Source organism: Leiobunum rupestre, chromosome 11 (genome assembly GCF_980474605.1).
Source record: "Leiobunum rupestre chromosome 11, qqLeiRupe1.1.hap1, whole genome shotgun sequence".
Lineage (NCBI taxonomy): Eukaryota > Metazoa > Arthropoda > Arachnida > Opiliones > Sclerosomatidae > Leiobunum > Leiobunum rupestre.
In genome coordinates, this window is record NC_143394.1 from 28,904,489 (window position 1) to 28,927,625 (window position 23,137).

At 41.7% G+C, this 23,137-nt stretch overlaps 1 protein-coding gene across 1 annotated transcript; it reads right to left on the bottom strand.

Annotated features, from left to right (window-relative positions):
* Nucleotides 1–11,799: 11,799 nt before the first annotated feature.
* On the bottom strand, nt 11,800–21,275 carry LOC149922162 (putative glutamate receptor). The gene is made up of 12 exons (XM_090162255.1): nt 21,246–21,275; nt 21,070–21,193; nt 17,202–17,288; nt 14,592–14,596; nt 14,401–14,522; nt 14,259–14,349; nt 14,066–14,180; nt 13,773–13,919; nt 13,497–13,714; nt 13,153–13,439; nt 12,906–13,092; nt 11,800–11,838 (listed from the first exon to the last, which is right to left on the bottom strand). The coding sequence occupies exons 1-12, from the start codon at nt 21,273–21,275 to the stop codon at nt 11,800–11,802; spliced, it is 1,452 nt and encodes a 483-aa protein (XP_090018381.1).
* Between the last annotated feature and the right edge of the window lie 1,862 nt (nt 21,276–23,137).

Genomic DNA, 23,137 nt, shown 5'->3' on the forward strand with positions numbered 1-23,137 from the left:
AAAGAGAGGAACGCCTACCTCTTAGTCTCAACTGAGGCGTGAAAAGAGAGGAACGCCTACCTCTTAGTCTCATCTGAGGCGTGAAAAGAGAGGAACGCCTACCTCTTAGTCTCAACTGAGGCGTGAAAAGAGAGGAACGCCTACCTCTTAGTCTCATCTGAGGCGTGAAAAGAGAGGAACGCCTACCTCTTAGTCTCAACTGAGGCGTGAAAAGAGAGGAACGCCTACCTCTTAGTCTCATCTGAGGCGTGAAAAGAGAGGAACGCCTACCTCTTAGTCTCATCTGAGGCGTGAAATGAGAGGAACGCCTACCTCTTAGTCTCAACTGAGGCGTGAAAAGATAGGTACGCCTACCTCTTAGTCTCAACTGAGGCGTGAAAAGAGAGGAACGCCTACCTCTTAGTCTCAACTGAGGCGTGAAAAGTGAGGAACGCCTACCTCTTAGTCTCATCTGAGGCGTGAAAAGAGAGGAACGCCTACCTCTTAGTCTCATCTGAGGCGTGAAAAGAGAGGAACGCCTACCTCTTAGTCTCATCTGAGGCGTGAAAAGAGAGGAACGCCTACCTCTTAGTCTCATCTGAGGCGTGAAAAGAGAGGAACGCCTACCTCTTAGTCTCATCTGAGGCGTGAAAAGAGAGGAACGCCTACCTCTTAGTCTCATCTGAGGCGTGAAAAGAGAGGAACGCCTTCCTCTTAGTCTCATCTGAGGCGTGAAAAGAGAGGAACGCCTACCTCTTAGTCTCAACTGAGGCGTGAAAAGAGAGGAACGCCTACCTCTTAGTCTCATTTGAGGCGTTAAAAGAGAGGAACGCCTACCTCTTAGTCTCAACTGAGGCGTGAAAAGAGAGGAACGCCTACCTCTTAGTCTCATCTGAGGCGTGAAAAGAGAGGAACGCCTACCTCTTAGTCTCAACTAGGGCGTGAAAAGAGAGGAACGCCTACCTCTTAGTCTCATCTGAGGCGTGAAAAGAGAGGAACGCCTTCCTCTTAGTCTCAACTGAGGCGTGAAAAGAGAGGAACGCCTACCTCTTAGTCTCATCTGAGGCGTGAAAAGAGAGGAACGCCTACCTCTTAGTCTCAACTGAGGCGTGAAAAGAGAGGAACGCCTACCTCTTAGTCTCATCTGAGGCGTGAAAAGAGAGGAACGCCTACCTCTTAGTCTCAACTGAGGCGTGAAAAGAGAGGAACGCCTACCTCTTAGTCTCATCTGAGGCGTGAAAAGAGAGGAACGCCTACCTCTTAGTCTCATCTGAGGCGTGAAAAGAGAGGAACGCCTACCTCTTAGTCTCATCTGAGGCGTGAAAAGAGAGGAACGCCTACCTCTAAGTCTCATCTGAGGCGTGAAAAGAGAGGAACGCCTACCTCTTAGTCTCATCTGAGGCGTGAAAAGAGAGGAACGCCTACCTCTTAGTCTCAACTGAGGCGTGAAAAGAGAGGAACGCCTACCTCTTAGTCACAACTGAGGCGTGAAAAGAGAGGAACGCCTACCTCTTAGTCTCATCTGAGGCGTGAAAAGAGAGGAACGCCTACCTCTTTGTCTCATCTGAGGCGTGAAAAGAGAGGAACGCCTACCTCTTAGTCTCAACTGAGGCGTGAAAAGAGAGGAACGCCTACCTCTTAGTCTCATCTGAGGCGTGAAAAGAGAGGAACGCCTACCTCTTAGTCTCAACTGAGGCGTGAAAAGAGAGGAACGCCTACCTCTTAGACTCATCTGAGGCGTGAAAAGAGAGGAACGCCTACCTCTTAGTCTCAACTGAGGCGTGAAAAGAGAGGAACGCCTACCTCTTAGTCTCAACTGAGGCGTGAAAAGAGAGGAACGCCTTCCTCTTAGTCTCATCTGAGGCGTGAAAAGAGAGGAACGCCTACCTCTTAGTCTCATCTGAGGCGTGAAAAGAGAGGAACGCCTACCTCTTAGTCTCATCTGAGGCGTGAAAAGAGAGGAACGCCTACCTCTTAGTCTCAACTGAGGCGTGAAAAGAGAGGAACGCCTACCTCTTAGTCTCAACTGAGGCGTGAAAAGAGAGGAACGCCTACCTCTTAGTCTCAAATGAGGCGTGAAAAGTGAGGAACGCCTACCTCTTAGTCTCATCTGAGGCGTGAAAAGAGAGGAACGCCTACCTCTTAGTCTCATCTGAGGCGTGAAAAGAGAGGAACGCCTACCTCTTAGTCTCAACTGAGGCGTGAAAAGAGAGGAACGCCTACCTCTTAGTCTCATCTGAGGCGTGAAAAGAGAGGAACGCCTACCTCTTAGTCTCAACTGAGGCGTGAAAAGAGAGGAACGCCTACCTCTTAGTCTCAACTGAGGCGTGAAAAGAGAGGAACGCCTTCCTCTTAGTCTCATCTGAGGCGTGAAAAGAGAGGAACGCCTACCTCTTAGTCTCAACTGAGGCGTGAAAAGAGAGGAACGCCTACCTCTTAGTCTCAACTGAGGCGTGAAAAGAGAGGAACGCCTACCTCTTAGTCTCATCTGAGGCGTGAAAAGAGAGGAACGCCTACCTCTTAGTCTCAACTGAGGCGTGAAAAGAGAGGAACGCCTACCTCTTAGTCTCAACTGAGGCGTGAAAAGAGAGGAACGCCTACCTCTTAGTCTCAACTGAGGCGTGAAAAGAGAGGAACGCCTACCTCTTAGTCTCAACTGAGGCGTGAAAAGAGAGGAACGCCTACCTCTTAGTCTCATCTGAGGCGTGAAAAGAGAGGAACGCCTACCTCTTAGTCTCAACTGAGGCGTGAAAAGAGAGGAACGCCTACCTCTTAGACTCATCTGAGGCGTGAAAAGAGAGGAACGCCTACCTCTTAGTCTCAACTGAGGCGTGAAAAGAGAGGAACGCCTACCTCTTAGTCTCAACTGAGGCGTGAAAAGAGAGGAACGCCTTCCTCTTAGTCTCATCTGAGGCGTGAAAAGAGAGGAACGCCTACCTCTTAGTCTCATCTGAGGCGTGAAAAGAGAGGAACGCCTACCTCTTAGTCTCATCTGAGGCGTGAAAAGAGAGGAACGCCTACCTCTTAGTCTCAACTGAGGCGTGAAAAGAGAGGAACGCCTACCTCTTAGTCTCAACTGAGGCGTGAAAAGAGAGGAACGCCTACCTCTTAGTCTCAAATGAGGCGTGAAAAGTGAGGAACGCCTACCTCTTAGTCTCATCTGAGGCGTGAAAAGAGAGGAACGCCTACCTCTTAGTCTCATCTGAGGCGTGAAAAGAGAGGAACGCCTACCTCTTAGTCTCAACTGAGGCGTGAAAAGAGAGGAACGCCTACCTCTTAGTCTCATCTGAGGCGTGAAAAGAGAGGAACGCCTACCTCTTAGTCTCAACTGAGGCGTGAAAAGAGAGGAACGCCTACCTCTTAGTCTCAACTGAGGCGTGAAAAGAGAGGAACGCCTTCCTCTTAGTCTCATCTGAGGCGTGAAAAGAGAGGAACGCCTACCTCTTAGTCTCAACTGAGGCGTGAAAAGAGAGGAACGCCTACCTCTTAGTCTCAACTGAGGCGTGAAAAGAGAGGAACGCCTACCTCTTAGTCTCATCTGAGGCGTGAAAAGAGAGGAACGCCTACCTCTTAGTCTCAACTGAGGCGTGAAAAGAGAGGAACGCCTACCTCTTAGTCTCAACTGAGGCGTGAAAAGAGAGGAACGCCTACCTCTTAGTCTCAACTGAGGCGTGAAAAGAGAGGAACGCCTACCTCTTAGTCTCATCTGAGGCGTGAAAAGAGAGGAACGCCTACCTCTTATCCTCAACTGAGGCGTGAAAAGAGAGGAACGCCTACCTCTTAGTCTCATCTGAGGCGTGAAAAGAGAGGAACGCCTACCTCTTAGTCTCAACTGAGGCGTGAAAAGAGAGGAACGCCTACCTCTTAGTCTCAACTGAGGCGTGAAAAGAGAGGAACGCCTACCTCTTAGTCTCAACTGAGGCGTGAAAAGAGAGGAACGCCTACCTCTTAGTCTCATCTGAGGCGTGAAAAGAGAGGAACGCCTACCTCTTAGTCTCATCTGAGGCGTGAAAAGAGAGGAACGCCTACCTCTTAGTCTCAACTGAGGCGTGAAAAGAGAGGAACGCCTACCTCTTAGTCTCAACTGAGGCGTGAAAAGTGAGGAACGCCTACCTCTTAGTCTCATCTGAGGCGTGAAAAGAGAGGAACGCCTACCTCTTAGTCTCAACTGAGGCGTGAAAAGAGAGGAACGCCTACCTCTTAGTCTCATCTGAGGCGTGAAAAGAGAGGAACGCCTACCTCTTAGTCTCATCTGAGGCGTGAAAAGAGAGGAACGCCTACCTCTTAGTCTCATCTGAGGCGTGAAAAGAGAGGAACGCCTACCTCTTAGTCTCAACTGAGGCGTGAAAAGAGAGGAACGCCTACCTCTTAGTCACAACTGAGGCGTGAAAAGAGAGGAACGCCTACCTCTTAGTCTCATCTGAGGCGTGAAAAGAGAGGAACGCCTACCTCTTAGTCTCATCTGAGGCGTGAAAAGAGAGGAACGCCTACCTCTTAGTCTCAACTGAGGCGTGAAAAGAGAGGAACGCCTACCTCTTAGTCTCATCTGAGGCGTGAAAAGAGAGGAACGCCTACCTCTTAGTCTCAACTGAGGCGTGAAAAGAGAGGAACGCCTACCTCTTAGACTCATCTGAGGCGTGAAAAGAGAGGAACGCCTACCTCTTAGTCTCAACTGAGGCGTGAAAAGAGAGGAACGCCTACCTCTTAGTCTCAACTGAGGCGTGAAAAGAGAGGAACGCCTACCTCTTAGTCTCATCTGAGGCGTGAAAAGAGAGGAACGCCTACCTCTTAGTCTCATCTGAGGCGTGAAAAGAGAGGAACGCCTACCTCTTAGTCTCATCTGAGGCGTGAAAAGAGAGGAACGCCTACCTCTTAGTCTCAACTGAGGCGTGAAAAGAGAGGAACGCCTACCTCTTAGTCTCAACTGAGGCGTGAAAAGAGAGGAACGCCTACCTCTTAGTCTCAAATGAGGCGTGAAAAGTGAGGAACGCCTACCTCTTAGTCTCATCTGAGGCGTGAAAAGAGAGGAACGCCTACATCTTAGTCTCATCTGAGGCGTGAAAAGAGAGGAACGCCTACCTCTTAGTCTCAACTGAGGCGTGAAAAGAGAGGAACGCCTACCTCTTAGTCTCATCTGAGGCGTGAAAAGAGAGGAACGCCTACCTCTTAGTCTCAACTGAGGCGTGAAAAGAGAGGAACGCCTACCTCTTAGTCTCAACTGAGGCGTGAAAAGAGAGGAACGCCTTCCTCTTAGTCTCATCTGAGGCGTGAAAAGAGAGGAACGCCTACCTCTTAGTCTCAACTGAGGCGTGAAAAGAGAGGAACGCCTACCTCTTAGTCTCAACTGAGGCGTGAAAAGAGAGGAACGCCTACCTCTTAGTCTCATCTGAGGCGTGAAAAGAGAGGAACGCCTACCTCTTAGTCTCAACTGAGGCGTGAAAAGAGAGGAACGCCTACCTCTTAGTCTCAACTGAGGCGTGAAAAGAGAGGAACGCCTACCTCTTAGTCTCATCTGAGGCGTGAAAAGAGAGGAACGCCTACCTCTTAGTCTCAACTGAGGCGTGAAAAGAGAGGAACGCCTACCTCTTAGTCTCATCTGAGGCGTGAAAAGAGAGGAACGCCTACCTCTTAGTCTCAACTGAGGCGTGAAAAGAGAGGAACGCCTACCTCTTAGTCTCAACTGAGGCGTGAAAAGAGAGGAACGCCTACCTCTAAGTCTCATCTGAGGCGTGAAAAGAGAGGAACGCCTACCTCTTAGTCTCAACTGAGGCGTGAAAAGAGAGGAACGCCTACCTCTTAGTCTCATCTGAGGCGTGAAAAGAGAGGAACGCCTACCTCTTAGTCTCATCTGAGGCGTGAAAAGAGAGGAACGCCTACCTCTTAGTCTCAACGGAGGCGTGAAAAGAGGGGAACGCCTACCTCTTAGTCTCAACTGAGGCGTGAAAAGTGAGGAACGCCTACCTCTTAGTCTCAACTGAGGCGTGAAAAGTGAGGAACGCCTACCTCTTAGTCTCATCTGAGGCGTGAAAAGAGAGGAACGCCTACCTCTTAGTCTCAACTGAGGCGTGAAAAGAGAGGAACGCCTACCTCTTAGTCTCATCTGAGGCGTGAAAAGAGAGGAACGCCTACCTCTTAGTCTCAACTGAGGCGTGAAAAGAGAGGAACGCCTACCTCTTAGTCTCATCTGAGGCGTGAAAAGAGAGGAACGCCTACCTCTTAGTCTCAACTGAGGCGTGAAAAGAGAGGAACGCCTACCTCTTAGTCTCATCTGAGGCGTGAAAAGAGAGGAACGCCTTCCTCTTAGTCTCATCTGAGGCGTGAAAAGAGAGGAACGCCTACCTCTTAGTCTCAACTGAGGCGTGAAAAGAGAGGAACGCCTACCTCTTAGTCTCATCTGAGGCGTGAAAAGAGAGGAACGCCTACCTCTTAGTCTCATCTGAGGCGTGAAAAGAGAGGAACGCCTACCTCTTAGTCTCATCTGAGGCGTGAAAAGAGAGGAACGCGTACCTCTTAGTCTCAACTGAGGCGTGAAAAGAGAGGAACGCCTACCTCTTAGTCTCATCTGAGGCGTGAAAAGAGAGGAACGCCTACCTCTTAGTCTCATCTGAGGCGTGAAAAGAGAGGAACGCCTACCTCTTAGTCTCAACTGAGGCGTGAAAAGAGAGGAACGCCTACCTCTTAGTCTCATCTGAGGCGTGAAAAGAGAGGAACGCCTACCTCTTAGTCTCATCTGAGGCGTGAAAAGAGAGGAACGCCTACCTCTTAGTCTCATCTGAGGCGTGAAAAGAGAGGAACGCCTACCTCTTAGTCTCAACTGAGGCGTGAAAAGAGAGGAACGCCTACCTCTTAGTCTCATCTGAGACGTGAAAAGAGAGGAACGCCTACCTCTTAGTCTCAACTGAGGCGTGAAAAGAGAGGAACGCCTACCTCTTAGTCTCATCTGAGGCGTGAAAAGAGAGGAACGCCTACCTCTTAGTCTCAACTGAGGCGTGAAAAGAGAGGAACGCCTACCTCTTAGTCTCATCTGAGGCGTGAAAAGAGAGGAACGCCTACCTCTTAGTCTCAACTGAGGCGTGAAAAGAGAGGAACGCCTACCTCTTAGTCTCATCTGAGGCGTGAAAAGAGAGGAACGCCTACCTCTTAGTCTCATCTGAGGCGTGAAAAGAGAGGAACGCCTACCTCTTAGTCTCATCTGAGGCGTGAAAAGAGAGGAACGCCTACCTCTTAGTCTCATCTGAGGCGTGAAAAGAGAGGAACGCCTACCTCTTAGTCTCATCTGAGGCGTGAAAAGAGAGGAACGCCTACCTCTTAGTCTCAACTGAGGCGTGAAAAGAGAGGAACGCCTACCTCTTAGTCTCAACTGAGGCGTGAAAAGAGAGGAACGCCTACCTCTTAGTCTCATCTGAGGCGTGAAAAGAGAGGAACGCCTACCTCTTAGTCTCATCTGAGGCGTGAAAAGAGAGGAACGCCTACCTCTTAGTCTCAACTGAGGCGTGAAAAGAGAGGAACGCCTACCTCTTAGTCTCATCTGAGGCGTGAAAAGAGAGGAACGCCTACCTCTTAGTCTCAACTGAGGCGTGAAAAGAGAGGAACGCCTACCTCTTAGACTCATCTGAGGCGTGAAAAGAGAGGAACGCCTACCTCTAAGTCTCAACTGAGGCGTGAAAAGAGAGGAACGCCTACCTCTTAGTCTCATCTGAGGCGTTAAAAGAGAGGAACGCCTACCTCTTAGTCTCATCTGAGGCGTGAAAAGAGAGGAACGCCTACCTCTTAGTCTCATCTGAGGCGTGAAAAGAGAGGAACGCCTACCTCTTAGTCTCATCTGAGGCGTGAAAAGAGAGGAACGCCTACCTCTTAGTCTCATCTGAGGCGTGAAAAGAGAGGAACGCCTACCTCTTAGTCTCAACTGAGGCGTAAAAAGAGAGGAACGCCTACCTCTTAGTCTCATCTGAGGCGTGAAAAGAGAGGAACGCCTACCTCTTAGTCTCAACTGAGGCGTGAAAAGAGAGGAACGCCTACCTCTTAGTCTCATCTGAGGCGTGAAAAGAGAGGAACGCCTACCTCTTAGTCTCATCTGAGGCGTGAAAAGAGAGGAACGCCTACCTCTTAGTCTCATCTGAGGCGTGAAAAGAGAGGAACGCCTTCCTCTTAGTCTCATCTGAGGCGTGAAAAGAGAGGAACGCCTACCTCTTAGTCTCATCTGAGGCGTGAAAAGAGAGGAACGCCTACCTCTTAGTCTCATCTGAGGCGTGAAAAGAGAGGAATGCCTACCTCTTAGTCTCATCTGAGGCGTGAAAAGAGAGGAACGCCTTCCTCTTAGTCTCATCTGAGGCGTGAAAAGAGAGGAACGCCTACCTCTTAGTCTCAACTGAGGCGTGAAAAGAGAGGAACGCCTACCTCTTAGTCTCATCTGAGGCGTGAAAAGAGAGGAACGCCTACCTCTTAGTCTCAACTGAGGCGTGAAAAGAGAGGAACGCCTACCTCTTAGTCTCATCTGAGGCGTGAAAAGAGAGGAACGCCTACCTCTTAGTCTCAACTGAGGCGTGAAAAGAGAGGAACGCCTACCTCTTAGTCTCATCTGAGGCGTGAAAAGAGAGGAACGCCTACCTCTTAGTCTCAACTGAGGCGTGAAAAGAGAGGAACGCCTACCTCTTAGTCTCATCTGAGGCGTGAAAAGAGAGGAACGCCTACCTCTTAGTCTCAACTGAGGCGTGAAAAGAGAGGAACGCCTACCTCTTAGTCTCATCTGAGGCGTGAAAAGAGAGGAACGCCTACCTCTTAGTCTCAACTGAGGCGTGAAAAGAGAGGAACGCCTACCTCTTAGTCTCATCTGAGGCGTGAAAAGAGAGGAACGCCTACCTCTTAGTCTCAACTGAGGCGTGAAAAGAGAGGAACGCCTACCTCTTAGTCTCAACTGAGGCGTGAAAAGAGAGGAACGCCTACCTCTTAGTCTCATCTGAGGCGTGAAAAGAGAGGAACGCCTACCTCTTAGTCTCATCTGAGGCGTGAAAAGAGAGGAACGCCTACCTCTTAGTCTCAACTGAGGCGTGAAAAGAGAGGAACGCCTACCTCTTAGTCTCATCTGAGGCGTGAAAAGAGAGGAACGCCTACCTCTTAGTCTCAACTGAGGCGTGAAAAGAGAGGAACGCCTACCTCTTAGTCTCATCTGAGGCGTGAAAAGAGAGGAACGCCTACCTCTTAGTCTCAACTGAGGCGTGAAAAGAGAGGAACGCCTTCCTCTTAGTCTCATCTGAGGCGTGAAAAGAGAGGAACGCCTTCCTCTTAGTCTCATCTGAGGCGTGAAAAGAGAGGAACGCCTACCTCTTAGTCTCATCTGAGGCGTGAAAAGAGAGGAACGCCTACCTCTTAGTCTCAACTGAGGCGTGAAAAGAGAGGAACGCCTACCTCTTAGTCTCATCTGAGGCGTGAAAAGAGAGGAGCGCCTACCTCTTAGTCTCAACTGAGGCGTGAAAAGAGAGGAACGCCTACCTCTTAGTCTCATCTGAGGCGTGAAAAGAGAGGAGCGCCTACCTCTTAGTCTCAACTGAGGCGTGAAAAGAGAGGAACGCCTACCTCTTAGTCTCATCTGAGGCGTGAAAAGAGAGGAACGCCTACCTCTTAGTCTCAACTGAGGCGTGAAAAGAGAGGAACGCCTACCTCTTAGTCTCAACTGAGGCGTGAAAAGAGAGGAACGCCTACCTCTTAGTCTCATCTGAGGCGTGAAAAGAGAGGAACGCCTACCTCTTAGTCTCATCTGAGGCGTGAAAAGAGAGGAACGCCTACCTCTTAGTCTCATCTGAGGCGTGAAAAGAGAGGAACGCCTACCTCTTAGTCTCATCTGAGGCGTGAAAAGAGAGGAACGCCTACCTCTTAGTCTCAACTGAGGCACCAAAAAGAGAGAAGTGCCTATCTCACTTCTCAGTTTCATCTGAGGCGCAAAAAGAGAAAATTGCCTATTTCACTTCCCAGTTTTATCTAAGGCTTATCAGTCTTAATTGAGGCTCGAAAAGGGAGAAGCGCCTATTTCGCCTCTTATTCATATCAAAGGCACAATAAAGAGAGGAGCATCTATTTCGCTTCTATGTCTCAATTGAGGCTCGAAATGAGAGCAGCGCTGATTTCAATTGAGGTTTTTGTAGAGAGAAGAATCTATTTAAATTTTTACTTATGAAGAATAACCATGTTTAGATGATTTTTAACTTGGTATCCAGTCAAGAGTGAAACACACACCTGTGACGCTTTTCCTTCCCCTCTCTCGGAACGGTCAAAAATTGTACCTTGACACTCGCTAATCATCACAACATAGTCGTACTCCATAATTATAAATAAATAAATTATTTATATAGTTTACAGCCCATATAGACGTTGAAAGGAAAAAGTAGGAGTGCTCATCGGCGAAGTATCGTCCGAATCCGATAAAATATTGTAGTGTAAGTCGGAAAATTTTCCGGAAAATGACCGAGGCCTTTTTTCCGGAAAATTTTCAGTATTTTTCCGAAAAAAATAAAAAAAAGTTTTAATTCCATGATTAGTCTAATATTGTTTGCAAATTTAAATAAAGCGGCATTTTCGCCTCATTTTTTCTAATCTAATAGTAAAACTAAACCTCTAGACTAGTTCAAACTGATAAACAATGTAGCACTATAATGTTTTTTAGTATGTTTACTGATATTAGACATTTTACATAGATAAAAAGTTAAAAACATTAAAAACCCTTAAAAAGTAATTTATGTTTCAATTTTTTATTTTTCCGATTTGCGGAAAATTTTCCGGGAAATTTTCTGGAAATTTTTCCGCATTTTATTTTTCCGGAAAATTAACAACACTAAAATATTGTGACATTTTTTATATTCAAGGCCGATTCTACAATGCTTCCACTAGATATCCCACAATAAGCATTGACTTAGATATTTTCAGATTAAATAATTTACATTTATGAACAATTGAAATATTATTTAATATTAACAAAAATTTAGTCCTTACTTCACTTTATAGTAATTCAAAGAGGAATTTAAAATTATGTTAATTAGAAAAAGGCATATTTCAAAAAGAATGTGATTGTGCTATATTCTAGCATTTAATTAAAAAGTCCACGTCGGCATATTACATGAGCTATATGGCCATTGTTATATGGGAGTCATAGTTTTTTTTTAATTATTATTATTGCAGTACATGTTGATCGATCAATGTGGAAAAATTACGACATGTGTTGTAAATGTTTAATTAAGAGAGATACTTTTCCAAATAAGTTATATAAATACTTATTTAGGTGTGATATATCTTTTTTAGGCATTTGCGATGAATTTACTAAAGTCATTAAAATTAATTTACATGTTGTTTTTCTAGCAAAACTAACAGCAAATTTAAAGACTCTTTAACAACATTCACCGCAATTTGTGCCAGATTAACGGTATTTCAGTCAACTTTGGAGCACTGTCCATTCAATTAATGGCCACTTAAGCGGACCTTAGATTACTTGTATAGTTTTTGAGAATTGTTAATACTTCAAATTTACAGACTTTTTTATGCAAATAGGGGTGTTTAAAAGGTGTTAAGAAAATGTTAAACCTCGTCCACACGGCCGTTTTAACACTTCCAAAACGGTGTTACTTTTTAAAGGTGTAAAAATAGTGTGACTTAACACTATGTAAATGTTTAAATATGGTAAACATTCCAAGAAATTAGGATTCAAATTTCGACTCATGAAAAAGTGTACAAATAGTGTTAAAACGGTTATAAACAACACCCCAATTTCCTAGAGTGTATGTAAATTTGGAAAGTTCTTTGGCACAAAGCGATCAATAGTGAAAACTACTTTTGTTATTGGTCAACTAAAGGTAGTGCTTTGAAAATGGCCAGCTAGTTTAATGCAGTGTCCATAAAACCCGTTAATGTTTTCAGAGAGTTAAACTATGTGATTGGAAAACCGTGGGAAATGCAATTTTCAGAATATTCGTTAATGTCATCTTAATTTCCGTTACTGTCTCCAGAATTACCATTAATGTTACCAGTTAATACGATCAATTATGATTTAAGATGACCCATGAGCCGGATTATGTGGCCTGATAAGCTGTTCTTGTGGATTGAGAATATGTTCGTGTCGATTGAGAACAGATTAATATGTATTAAGAACCCGATAAATTGTTCATCTGACCTTAAAACCAGTTTATGTGAGAAGAGAACCGGTTGTTGTCGCCAAAAAGCCTTCGTATGGAGCCCAAAATCCTGTTTAAATGGCTAAACTGGCCACAAAATTGTGTTACTATTGTGAAACGTGCTGTTTACATACATATTACTAAGCCTATTACTAAAAGTTTAAAGAGTACTTGTGCCCGGACGGTGAAAATGACTCGTGCCTGGTAGGGACACTTTTTTTCTTTTTACTTTTAAATACTTTACTAGGCATTAATATTTGGCGCGTATTGATGTTACTAGGGTGATTCTGGCGGTCCCTTAATGATGGTTGTTCGAGGAAATCGCTTTTACCTGATGGGTGTCGTTTCCTTCGGAAAGAGATGTACCACTACGGGATATCCTGGTGTTTACGCCAATGTTCGAATGTTTCTGCCTTGGATAACACGGAATGGCACGTAAATTTAATCTTTAATGTTTTTTTTTGCTACTCACAAAAGCATGTACAGTTATTTTTGTAATTAGTGCACATAAATGTTGTTTTACAGAACGGTATAGTGTAGCGCCAGGTTCTAAGGAATGGCGATAACGTACCTTTTTCGAGGGCGTCTCTTTGTCACTGTGTTTTTCGATTCTTTTTTAAAGTTAAAAAACGATAGATGGTACCATTTTGTGTCAATTATAAACGTGTTTAGCAATCTGGGGAAAATGTTCGGTTTCTTGGCATGCTTTCGGTATTTTTCATGGTTTTTGCAATCCAAGAGGGCAGCAGTCTTACAACCGCGAACGCTTACGATCTCTAGAAGAACGACGCCTATGCTAATGGCTAGGCATAAAGACCACAAGTAGAATATGACTACCAAATCCGCCATGTGTAAAGTTTGTTGTTCCGACGATTCACCCGCCGCGCAACGTTCCAAGCCGCCGTATTGTTTACGGACCCAGAGATCCACCAGTTTGCTTTCGACCATCCAACGAATTCTGTAAGGTGTAAATGGATAACTTAACTTACACTTTTAATTGTATAATCGCGTGACGTACCTTTTATTGATTTGTCTGAGTAGCGCGTCATTAAAATCTTTGCTAACAGCCATTCCTAGGGTATGCCCAAAAAATTCCTGCTTGGCTAAGTAAAATTCCCCCTTCTTCATTTTGGCGCAGTGAGTACTGATGGCGTACTTCAATGTAGGAAGGTCGGATATGACGACTCTCTTGGATAATTGCACAATCTTCATCATGTCTTCGTTAAACAACTGATGGAGGGGCAAAGTTCCGTTGACGGCGAGTACTTTCTTCCAAATTTGTTTAATTTCAGGGGCTGGAGAATCCTATAAGGTAAAGAATTAAACTACCATTTATCCTCGTATTGGGTACGATCGACCTACTTTTATGAGGGCTTCGTAAGCGGATCCTTCCCATACGAAAACACCAATTCGCTCACTGCTAGCCAAGTCCTTTACGCTTTGAATTTTATTCGTGTCGTCTTTGATCAACATACTGGCCTTCAAGGTTCCGCTAAAGGTGTTCATCAGTACGATGACGGCTAACCACCAGCAAGCCAATACAAGGCGCGATGACGACGCCCTTGGCATCGTTGGTACGGCTATTAATAACAACACAGAATTTGCTTACCGATAAAACTATTTGGAACCAAGTCTTACCCTCGCACAGAAGCGTTCCTAGGAAGTGGAAAAAATGCAACCAGTAATTGACCTTATATTTCCATATACTCAGCGGCACTGAAAGTGCATTATCTTTGTGGTTTGGTTGAGACAATTTATAAATGGTACTGCCAAAAAGAGTTAGTGCTGATATGATACAAATAATTACCAGTAACATCACCCAAACCTATAGTTTTAGTAGATGGTCAAACATGATATCAATTAGTAAGACAACACTTATGTTACCGAATAATTGAAGACTGAAAAGTATCCGAACATATTTTTTGTCGTACCGTAGGTAATCCCTCCAAGAATACCGAAATAGGTTATCATTGCAGGGGCTGTGTAGGTTACAATTTGATTTCGTTCGTAGGTGGACGCGAGTGGACCTATAATCATGTCGCATTTCTGGAAAAGAGAAACCAGATCTAATAGACTAATACCCTAGCAAAAGTACATCCTTCGCAGTCAACGCTCGGGCATTACTTTTCTTTGCACCATTCCAACCAATCCTGACCAGTATCCCGATGGATATCTAAATCCCCATTGACCATCTGGTGCTGATACTAGTGTGTAACTGTGAATATGTAAATAAGTCAATATTGTAAATGTTTAAATCAATTCTCACCTCTGTAGTACGCACTTAAATCCTATTAATTTAGATAATAAAGTAAGAATATCCGCCATAGGACCTTCAACTTGAATGGTTCCTTCTTTAACCAGTTTTGAAACATTGGCCCATGGCATCCACTACAGGTTAATTCATAAATTTTTTATAGATCCCTAATAATTTCTAAGTTAGTTAGTTTAGTAACTTACCGTTCCTGCACAAATTCGTAAAAATGAGTTATTCATCCTAATTAGGTCGTTTTTGTTTTTAGTCTTTCGGCAGCTCAGAAGAGTCCCTTTGTGGTTGAAGTCCTAAGAGAGAGTATGCCACTACAAAAAATATGACTTTGTGAACGGTACGATCCGTATGGTAATTTGGGTTTGAAAACCACAATTGAGTTAAATTTAGAATTTAAAAAAGGTTTTAGCCATAATGGAAAATTTAATAAATTATTAGTTTACCTATATTTTGCTTCGATATTCCCCAATCGGAAGTCGATCGCCATGCAAGATTAATAAGTTTTTTCTGTCATATAACCAGATCTTTTGGGTTTCGCGCTGATAAACGCTTTAGACCACAAGCCCTCGTTATACTTTTGCTATTCATTATGTAGTATTTCTTTTATAAGCTCGGGTTTTACGATCTTTATTTTTAATTTTTAAAGATAACATTAGTTTATTGCATTTTGCTTATATGAAGATCCCTACTTGAGTGTCTTCCTATAAGCTTTCAAGTTCATTAGAATGTATGGTATAAAATTGTTATTTGTTATCAAAATATATAAAAAATGTATTGCTCTAAGTTTTGAATGCAGTGTAGAGGCTAGATGCAAAAGTGCATGCCAAATACTCTTTTGATTAAATTCATATAGCAATAAATTTATAGTTCAGCTGCTGTACAAAATTTTAAAATAATTTCCCGTTTTTTATGGAGTAACAAATTTTCAAAAGTAATAATAACAACAAAAATTGATAATTGATCGATTTAAAAATTAAGTTTTTGCGCGTGACATTACCTATACATTGTAATCATAAGTTAATGATACCTCTAAGTAGACAAATGGCTATGCTGCCTATGGCGGATATGCTTGTCTAAATTGACCTATGTCTCTCCGTACTGCGTATCAAAGTAGCCTTAACATAGACTTGGAACTGCCGAAGCTGACGTTTCTTTAATCCCGTTTGGTGCAAGGCTAGCTTGAACTTCCCCAAAAGAGATAAATTTCGGTATTCCCTTAGAAAATTCGTTCCCCCGCAGAGGACAAAGAACGTTTTTTTGCTACACTCTTTTTAGAAACTGGGCGCCGCCATTATCGTACAGACAACCATCGAGCAAGCCCTCTACCACAGAAATTTCTTCCCCCCAAAACCGGTTTTTTCATCACCCTCCCCGTAGACTGTAAGGTAATGGCGGTCGATTGGGGAGGTGCGTTTAAGAGTCTATAGTTTCATTCTCGACCGCACAGCGCGCTGGGTCCGAGATATTTTTCAAAACTTTCAGTTTCGCGGGAATCGGAGAGACAAGATTTGACATCACATTTTCTGGACAAAGATTCCACCTTGAAAGGGCTTATTTGTCTACTTAGAGGTATCATTAACTTCTGATTGAAATTTATAGCAGGCACATTTAGCTGTTTTATAACCTAACATGGCGACGTATTTTCAAGCGTAAAATTAATTTTAACCAATAACTCTTCAAAGATTGAAATTTAAGCGAGAATTTTTGAAGGTTGTGTCCGGTGGCACTTACGACCCTGCCTGGATTTTACAGAATTATGTAGTGGCGCCATCTACATTTCTAAAATTTAAACATTGAGGTTTTAAAAATTCAGCTCAGTGAACTGGATAAAAAATATTTATGGAGACGTAATCGTTTTGAGAAAGATACAGATCATAATGATCGAAATAATACGGGATCCGCATTTTGAAGAGTTATGTTTCATGATAACGCAAGAAACCGACTAACACGAACAGCTATAACTACAATATGTTCTTATGATGACAGGGAAGCTTTGAAAAATAAAAATTACTTACAAATTTAATTTAAAATAGTTGTTAAATATACTTATTTATTTAAATTATGGCATTACAAATCGAAACCTTTTCCCAAGTTATCTTGATATGCACCCCCCCCCCCCTTGAGCTTCTTCGATGGGCCCTACAGCTACGGGTCCTCCTCGTGGGGATTTTGCCCCCCCCCTCTTCACGGCCCATAAAATAACCACAATTCGTGATAACGCCGAAAACTCGATTTTTAAGAGCGCTTTTTTCGATTTCCGCTCATAATACACTTGTTGAGGTTAACGGTAATAGTTAGTGTAGGGAGCTGTTGGCTCGCGTGGCTTGCAGGGCTTGCCACCACCCTCCTACGCATTGTAACCCGGCCACCTGAATTAAAAAGTCACTCGATGACTTAGACCTAGGGTGGTGCCTTGGGTATTAGCCTAGCTGATTATTAAAAAAAAATAATAACAAAAGCGCTCACAATTAGAGGAGCGGTGCGCATCACTTGATTGCAAATCGATGTTGAAGTTAATCGTCCACTGAGGCATGAAGATCCAGCAATTTATGAGCTTGTCACGCTGGCCCCTGCCGGGTTCTGTGTAAACTGAAAATGCTAATAGCCAAACATTATCAAAAGGGTATGTACTTCATATCTCAAATTATTTTATCAAAATTAAAAGTTCAAGTCGATAATATGAATTCCTACTTACACATTTGGCAAGAACACGGAAAAGCGCTATTTGCGGGTTAGTTCAAACTAATAATCATAATCTGACAGCTTTGTTAGGTATTTTCGTAGCCGACTGATTCACTTACCCATAGAAATTTCATAGGGCACTAAAATGCTGCTGTCCACAAAGCAAGTTGGACCTCCTTTCAGCCAATGATTTAGGGCAGACGATGCTTTCAATTGCCAGGATTTTTAATTTCCTGTATATTTTTGCGGTGGTTTTCCGATTTTGACTTATTGAGATAATCACTTTATTATAATCGTAAAATTATTTATTTTTGTTTTCTTAAATTTGAATATTTAATAAATTATCATTAAGTTTTGTTAAAAGTAAATTTTGCTTCGACACGTATCCTGCTTTACCCCAATTTGAAAGAAATTTTAAATAAGGCTAAGTTTTAATGGTGCTACTTTAGTATTGCTCTACACCGAAACGATGCTAAAATGTTTGGACAATATAATGCAACCTAAGTAAATGTTATCCAAATGTTTAAGGTGCGTGCGGGCTAGGTTAAGTTTAGATAGTGTTGTTTATTTAACGGGAAAAAAAATTTAAACTGAAAGTACTTTTTAAGGGTTTTTAATGCTTGTAACTTTATATCGATATAAAATGTCTGACATCAGGAAACATATTACAAAACATTTATGATTTATAGTGTTACATTGTTAATCAGTTTAAACTAGTCTCGAGGTTTAGCGCAGCGTTGCCATACGTACTATAATTATGGTACAAATACCATTTTGCATCATATTATAAATGGTACTATAATTTTGATAGCGAATTATATAGTACCAAACTGTACCATGTTTCCAACCTATTGTACTATAATGGTACTATTTTGATATTTACATTATTTCTAATACTAAAATAATAAGAATTTCCAGAAGAAAATAGGGGGAAGTACGCTTCTAGTCAGCTTTGGAAAGGCGTCACTTTTCACGAATTTTCGCGCCCAAACGGTTTGGCGGGAAATCGCGGATGAATACATCGTTTAAAAAATCAATTTTTCTTAAATTGAACAATTGTAACATATTGTCCTTCTCATTCTCTGCAAATTGAGCTAAGGCGTATTTGCTTTCGTCGTTTATAGCCGTGTTGAATCAAAACAAAAGTGGAACTACTTTTTCAGTTTGGTTTATTATGCGTAAAAAGGCGTTTTCGTGGGTCACACGACGACTTCTACGGCTCTAAGCTACAGATACGTACTTCCCCTATTTGCTTCTGGAATTTCTTATTAACTATACATAAAATCATCGCCTGAAAGCCAAAACCACGTAACTTTATACTAATTAAAAGTATAGTTAAATTTATGTAGTTTTTGCTTTCAGGCGACGAAATATCAAGCCCTCGTTCAAGTGTTGCCTGATAACTCGATAGTCAATACCCTAGATATCGGAATTTCTAATCGTCGCGCGCGGCAATATTTCAAAAATCATTCTAGTTAGCTATTCCGATTTCTATGATCGATATTGACTACATCAACTCCACATAAAGAAACGTCACGAGAACAGTTATCTGCGTGATATGCAACAAACACTTTAAATTAAAAGTAATTAATACTATTTTATATTGGTACCATAATTTCCATTGTTGTACTATAACTTTTTACCATAGAAATCTCATAGGTAACTAAAATGCTGCCGTGTAACTGGCAAATGGGCCAAACGCCGTGGCAGACGATAGCCAGATCTCAGCCAATCAGAGCTCAAAGAGTGGTTCTGCCAAGAATTTAATGTCACCAGAGAGAATGACGTCACCTATCTCCCGCTATAGTAGCGGAACCAAGGAGGATTATTATCCTCCTTGGTGGAACCACTCTACGGCCTCTCATTGGCTGAAGGTTCAGGGCGAACTGGCGTCAAGCTCGGCCGTAGGCGGCAGCATTCTAGTTACCTATGAGATTTCTATGCTTTTTACCCTTTGTACAATAATTTGGTCAGAAAATCTGGCAACGCTAGATTTAGTTCTACTTTTAGATTCGAAAAAATGAGGCGAAAATGCCGCTTTATTTTTATTTGTAAATAATATATTAGACTAATCATGGAATAAAACCTTTTTTTATTTTTTTCGGAAAAATACTGAAAATTTTCCGACTTACAACACTAACTGTAAGTTTAGATGGGTCGCAGCTCCTGAGGCAGTGTAACTAAATCTAACGTAGCTTTTGCTTTTGCTGTAATATTGCCCTAACAATAAAAAAAACCTCTTAAGTGGTTAGAATTATCGCCTCGCAGTATTTAATACATTTTTTACATAATTTGCTTATATTTAAATAAGTTTATTTAAGATAAAACGTTCCTATGACTTTTTAATTTGCCTGTAGCAGACGCTATAGATCATAGAAGCAAGTTCGAACCAAGGTTGGTAAAATACTGCGTATAAAAAGGTTAGCTCTTTCGACGGGGTCTGTAGAGAAGCGCTTCAGCGGGTACGTTGGGGGGCTTGGCAACTACCGGCCCACCTTCAGTGACGTCGCTGGTTGACAGGAAACCAGAAACAAGCCGCGGGGAGGGTAGTAGAGCGCGAAGAGAGGAGAGACTAGAGAAATCAGTCGCATTCCTAATAAAAGAAACCAGAAAAACTGCGGTATAGAAAATAAATACGTGCAGTCGTTTTCCATTCAGTTTTACACTTGTTTTTGGCACTTTATATAAATTTCTGTAAGTATTATATTCTCTAAATTTTAAAACTTCCAGTATTAGCTGACATTAAACCCAGAACTTTTATAAGCTTATAGCATAGGGCCTAGGCCTAATATTATTATAAATTAATAGTGAAATTGTAAAAGTGATAGTTTTAAGGTAAAGTTGGAAAGGAAATTAAGATTTAAATTTTTATCAATAACCTAACTAATGAACGTATGCCATTATTTTCAAAATATCCAAGAGATATTGTTTTTGTTATTTAAAAATGAGAACTAAAAATGTAATTAAGAAACAAAACCAAAAATCTAACCCAGATGGCGTGATTTACCAAATCCCTTGTGGCGCATGTACAGATAAATACGTTGAAGAGACGATGAGACCAATACAAACTCGGATTAAAGAACATCAACGCGCAGTGAAAAACCTTGACCCTCACAATAGCTTAGCCTACCATACATTAAAAGCCGGTCATATTATTAACTTTACAGATAAAAAAATCCTCCACACTGAAAAACCTAATTTCAAACGTAAATTTACAGAAAAAATCCTGATACAAAAATTCGGAAACTTAAATTTAGATAAAGAGGGCGAAATTTCCCCGATATGGGATATCGAAAATTGTCGCATTGTCCCTCCAACTACATTTACCTAAATAAAAAATAATAATATAACCTCTCTTGTAATAAATTGTAGAAATATGACGTCATTATACCTAATGTAAAAAATCTATAAATAAGCATGTTTTCGACTAAATCTTCACACTTGACAAAGGATCTTGTAAGACCCGAAACGTAGTGTCGGACGTTGATTCAAACATCACGTTTTAAAATGTTTGTTTTTAATTTTCATTTTGTTAAATAAATTTTAATTAAATTCAAATCGCCTCATGAGTTTTCCGTAATTAATACAAATACCTCCATTAATACTGCAATCTCATTGGTTCTTAAAAATTACGTTTTTCGACGCGATTAACGCTGCTGCGAGGACGCAAAAAATAAGACCACCTCCTTTCCCCCCCCCCCCCCTTAGCGTGACGGGGTTAGGTGCTCAACGTGTCCGTCGATAGTCTCGACATATTCATTCTCCCTGAGTATAAATAAATACATTCTTGGTAAAACTATATTAAATAAATCATTAAATATTGGCTCCAGGTTCAAGTAGCCCCCTTTGGAAAAGCAATGCTCAAATGAAATTTTAAATCGCCAAATACCAAATACCACCAAAATTACTGCCATATAAAATCCGTTTCACTTTTGCGGGAGAATCACAGAGCAAAAAGCATATATTTAGTCCATAACTTATACGTACATGCTCCTTGGTGAACTGTGATCCAACTAGGACTAGCTGGGTAATTGGCGCGTAAAGCGGCGTAAGTAACGGTTAGTATCCTAGCTTTCCGGAATTTTACAACTGAAAATTTCCAGTTTTGACCCTTTAAATAAACCTTATTAAGAAGATATTCAGAAGAAACAACAATTATTTACCCTGATTTCATCCTGAGAAACCGTGCTCATCGCGGGATTTTTTGGTAATGTAAATTTCGCAGTTTTACTACCTTAAGGCCTAACGTTAGCGTAAGGTTAGATTACAATCTTATGAATACTAAGGATTTTCGGTTGAAAAATTTCTTAGCATAGCGAGAGGATTTGTCATAAATGCAATAGGCTTTTCCATACAATATTTCTACGTGCTTTCATTCGTGTTTTTTCCTACGTCCCAAACCACCAATTTCGCTAAAACTAAACAAAAAGTTGAATTTTCCGGTAAGATTTCCCCAATGAGGTAGAATATAAACTAGAGATACAAACCAATCTGGGATTCGCGGGACACGTTTTATTTGAGTAGGAGAATTAGGCTTAAGTTTCAACTTTATCCAATCGTGTTGGCGCCATCTGTTTCTATAAGCAGACACTTTTGCAAAATATATTAAGGTTTAGTTTTCCAATAACACGATAGATGGCGCCAATACGATTTGATTAAGTTCATTTACTAGGCCTAACTCTCCAACTCAACAAATACTGTCCCACGAAACGGTAGGTCATGGAAGGCGGTTTTGGATCTCTATTTATTCTAACTCATTGGATTTCCCCAAACATTTTACGCGGAGCTCGGGTTAGTCTTAGGGATTTCGGAGTTCAAACTGATTTTAATTTATTTTCGATTCTAATTAAATGAATTATTATTGCAATACTCATATCAACTCTGTGAAAGTATTGTTAATACTTCGATATTTATTAGCTATTATTTTATGATAAACAACAATCATTATCTGATACACTGTTAAACATCATCGAAGCTGTAGTAAGTTTATCGTTATTTAAAATATTTAAATCATCTCCTTTTATGACTAGTTGAGTAAACGAAATACTTTTATACTTTACACATTTGATGTAACAAATTTAACAATATCACTTGGATTAATTTTAATCCGCCGTGTTTTGTAAATACTTACACTCGGTAGCAGACGACATACCAAGCTCAATAGTCGAGCGAAGGTAAAAAAACAGGAGTAATATATATAACACTGATCTAAATCATTCTTGCAAAAACAATTTTCCTTACCCCTCTTACCTTAACGAACATTTAATGGAAAGGTATATTGGAAATCGTTGCTATTGTTACGTTTAGTCACACCAGGGTTATTCGAATCATTGCCTACGTTTTTATAAAGGCCTGTACACGGAAAATTCTTCAATAAATTCATTTAATTTCACTTTGGAAATTCTGGTCACTATATGCTCTCTCGTATCCATAGAAATAGAAATGAGACTAGAAGCACGATTAGATTCTGGTGAGGTGTACGAGTTAGAAGGCTGCCATGAGAGTGGAATCGCCAGTATTCTCTGTGGAAGCACGCCATCTATTTAAAAAAATTAAGTTAATTTTTATTTAATAGATGGCGCACTCCTGCGTGGATTAGTAGCGATTCCACTCTCATGGCAGCCTTCTATAGCTTGCCCATTTTCCTTGAGATTACCGGATAGCGCATTGGTTCTAGTCTTATTTCTACGCTCGTATTTCGACCCGTTGCCTAGGCGACGGCAAGTCTTAAAATTGAATACTGTTGCATTACGACCAATTTTGGATCTAGTTTAGTCGTGCACGTTAGACAGTCTTGTAAATAGCACAGTTCTGCAGGACCAAATTATCTTTATTAATTGCTCGAACCAGTTAATAAATTGAAAAACTAAGGGGCCATTAATTGTGAAATTTAATGTCCCGTTTAAAATTTAAAAGTTTCAAACAATTTTGTTTTATCTTTTCTACTCTTATAGATAGTCGTACCCACCGCTGAACACTGTTCTAATCGAAAAGAAAAGTTCGGTTGCGTTTGAAATTGTTTTCCTGTCACCCACTGTTTCTGACTTTCTTGATC

Excerpts from the sequence above, each read along its gene's own strand:
- LOC149922162 (XM_090162255.1), bottom strand. The coding sequence starts at position 21,275 with ATGAGCACGGTTTCTCAGGATGAAATCAGG. Across the intron at positions 14,181-14,258 it reads TTGGAATGGTGCAAAGAAAA|AAATGCGACATGATTATAGG; the intron begins GTAATGCCCGAG and ends TCTCTTTTCCAG. Across the intron at positions 11,839-12,905 it reads GCGTCGTTCTTCTAGAGATC|CTGGCCATTTTCAAAGCACT; the intron begins GTAAGCGTTCGC and ends GCATTAAACTAG.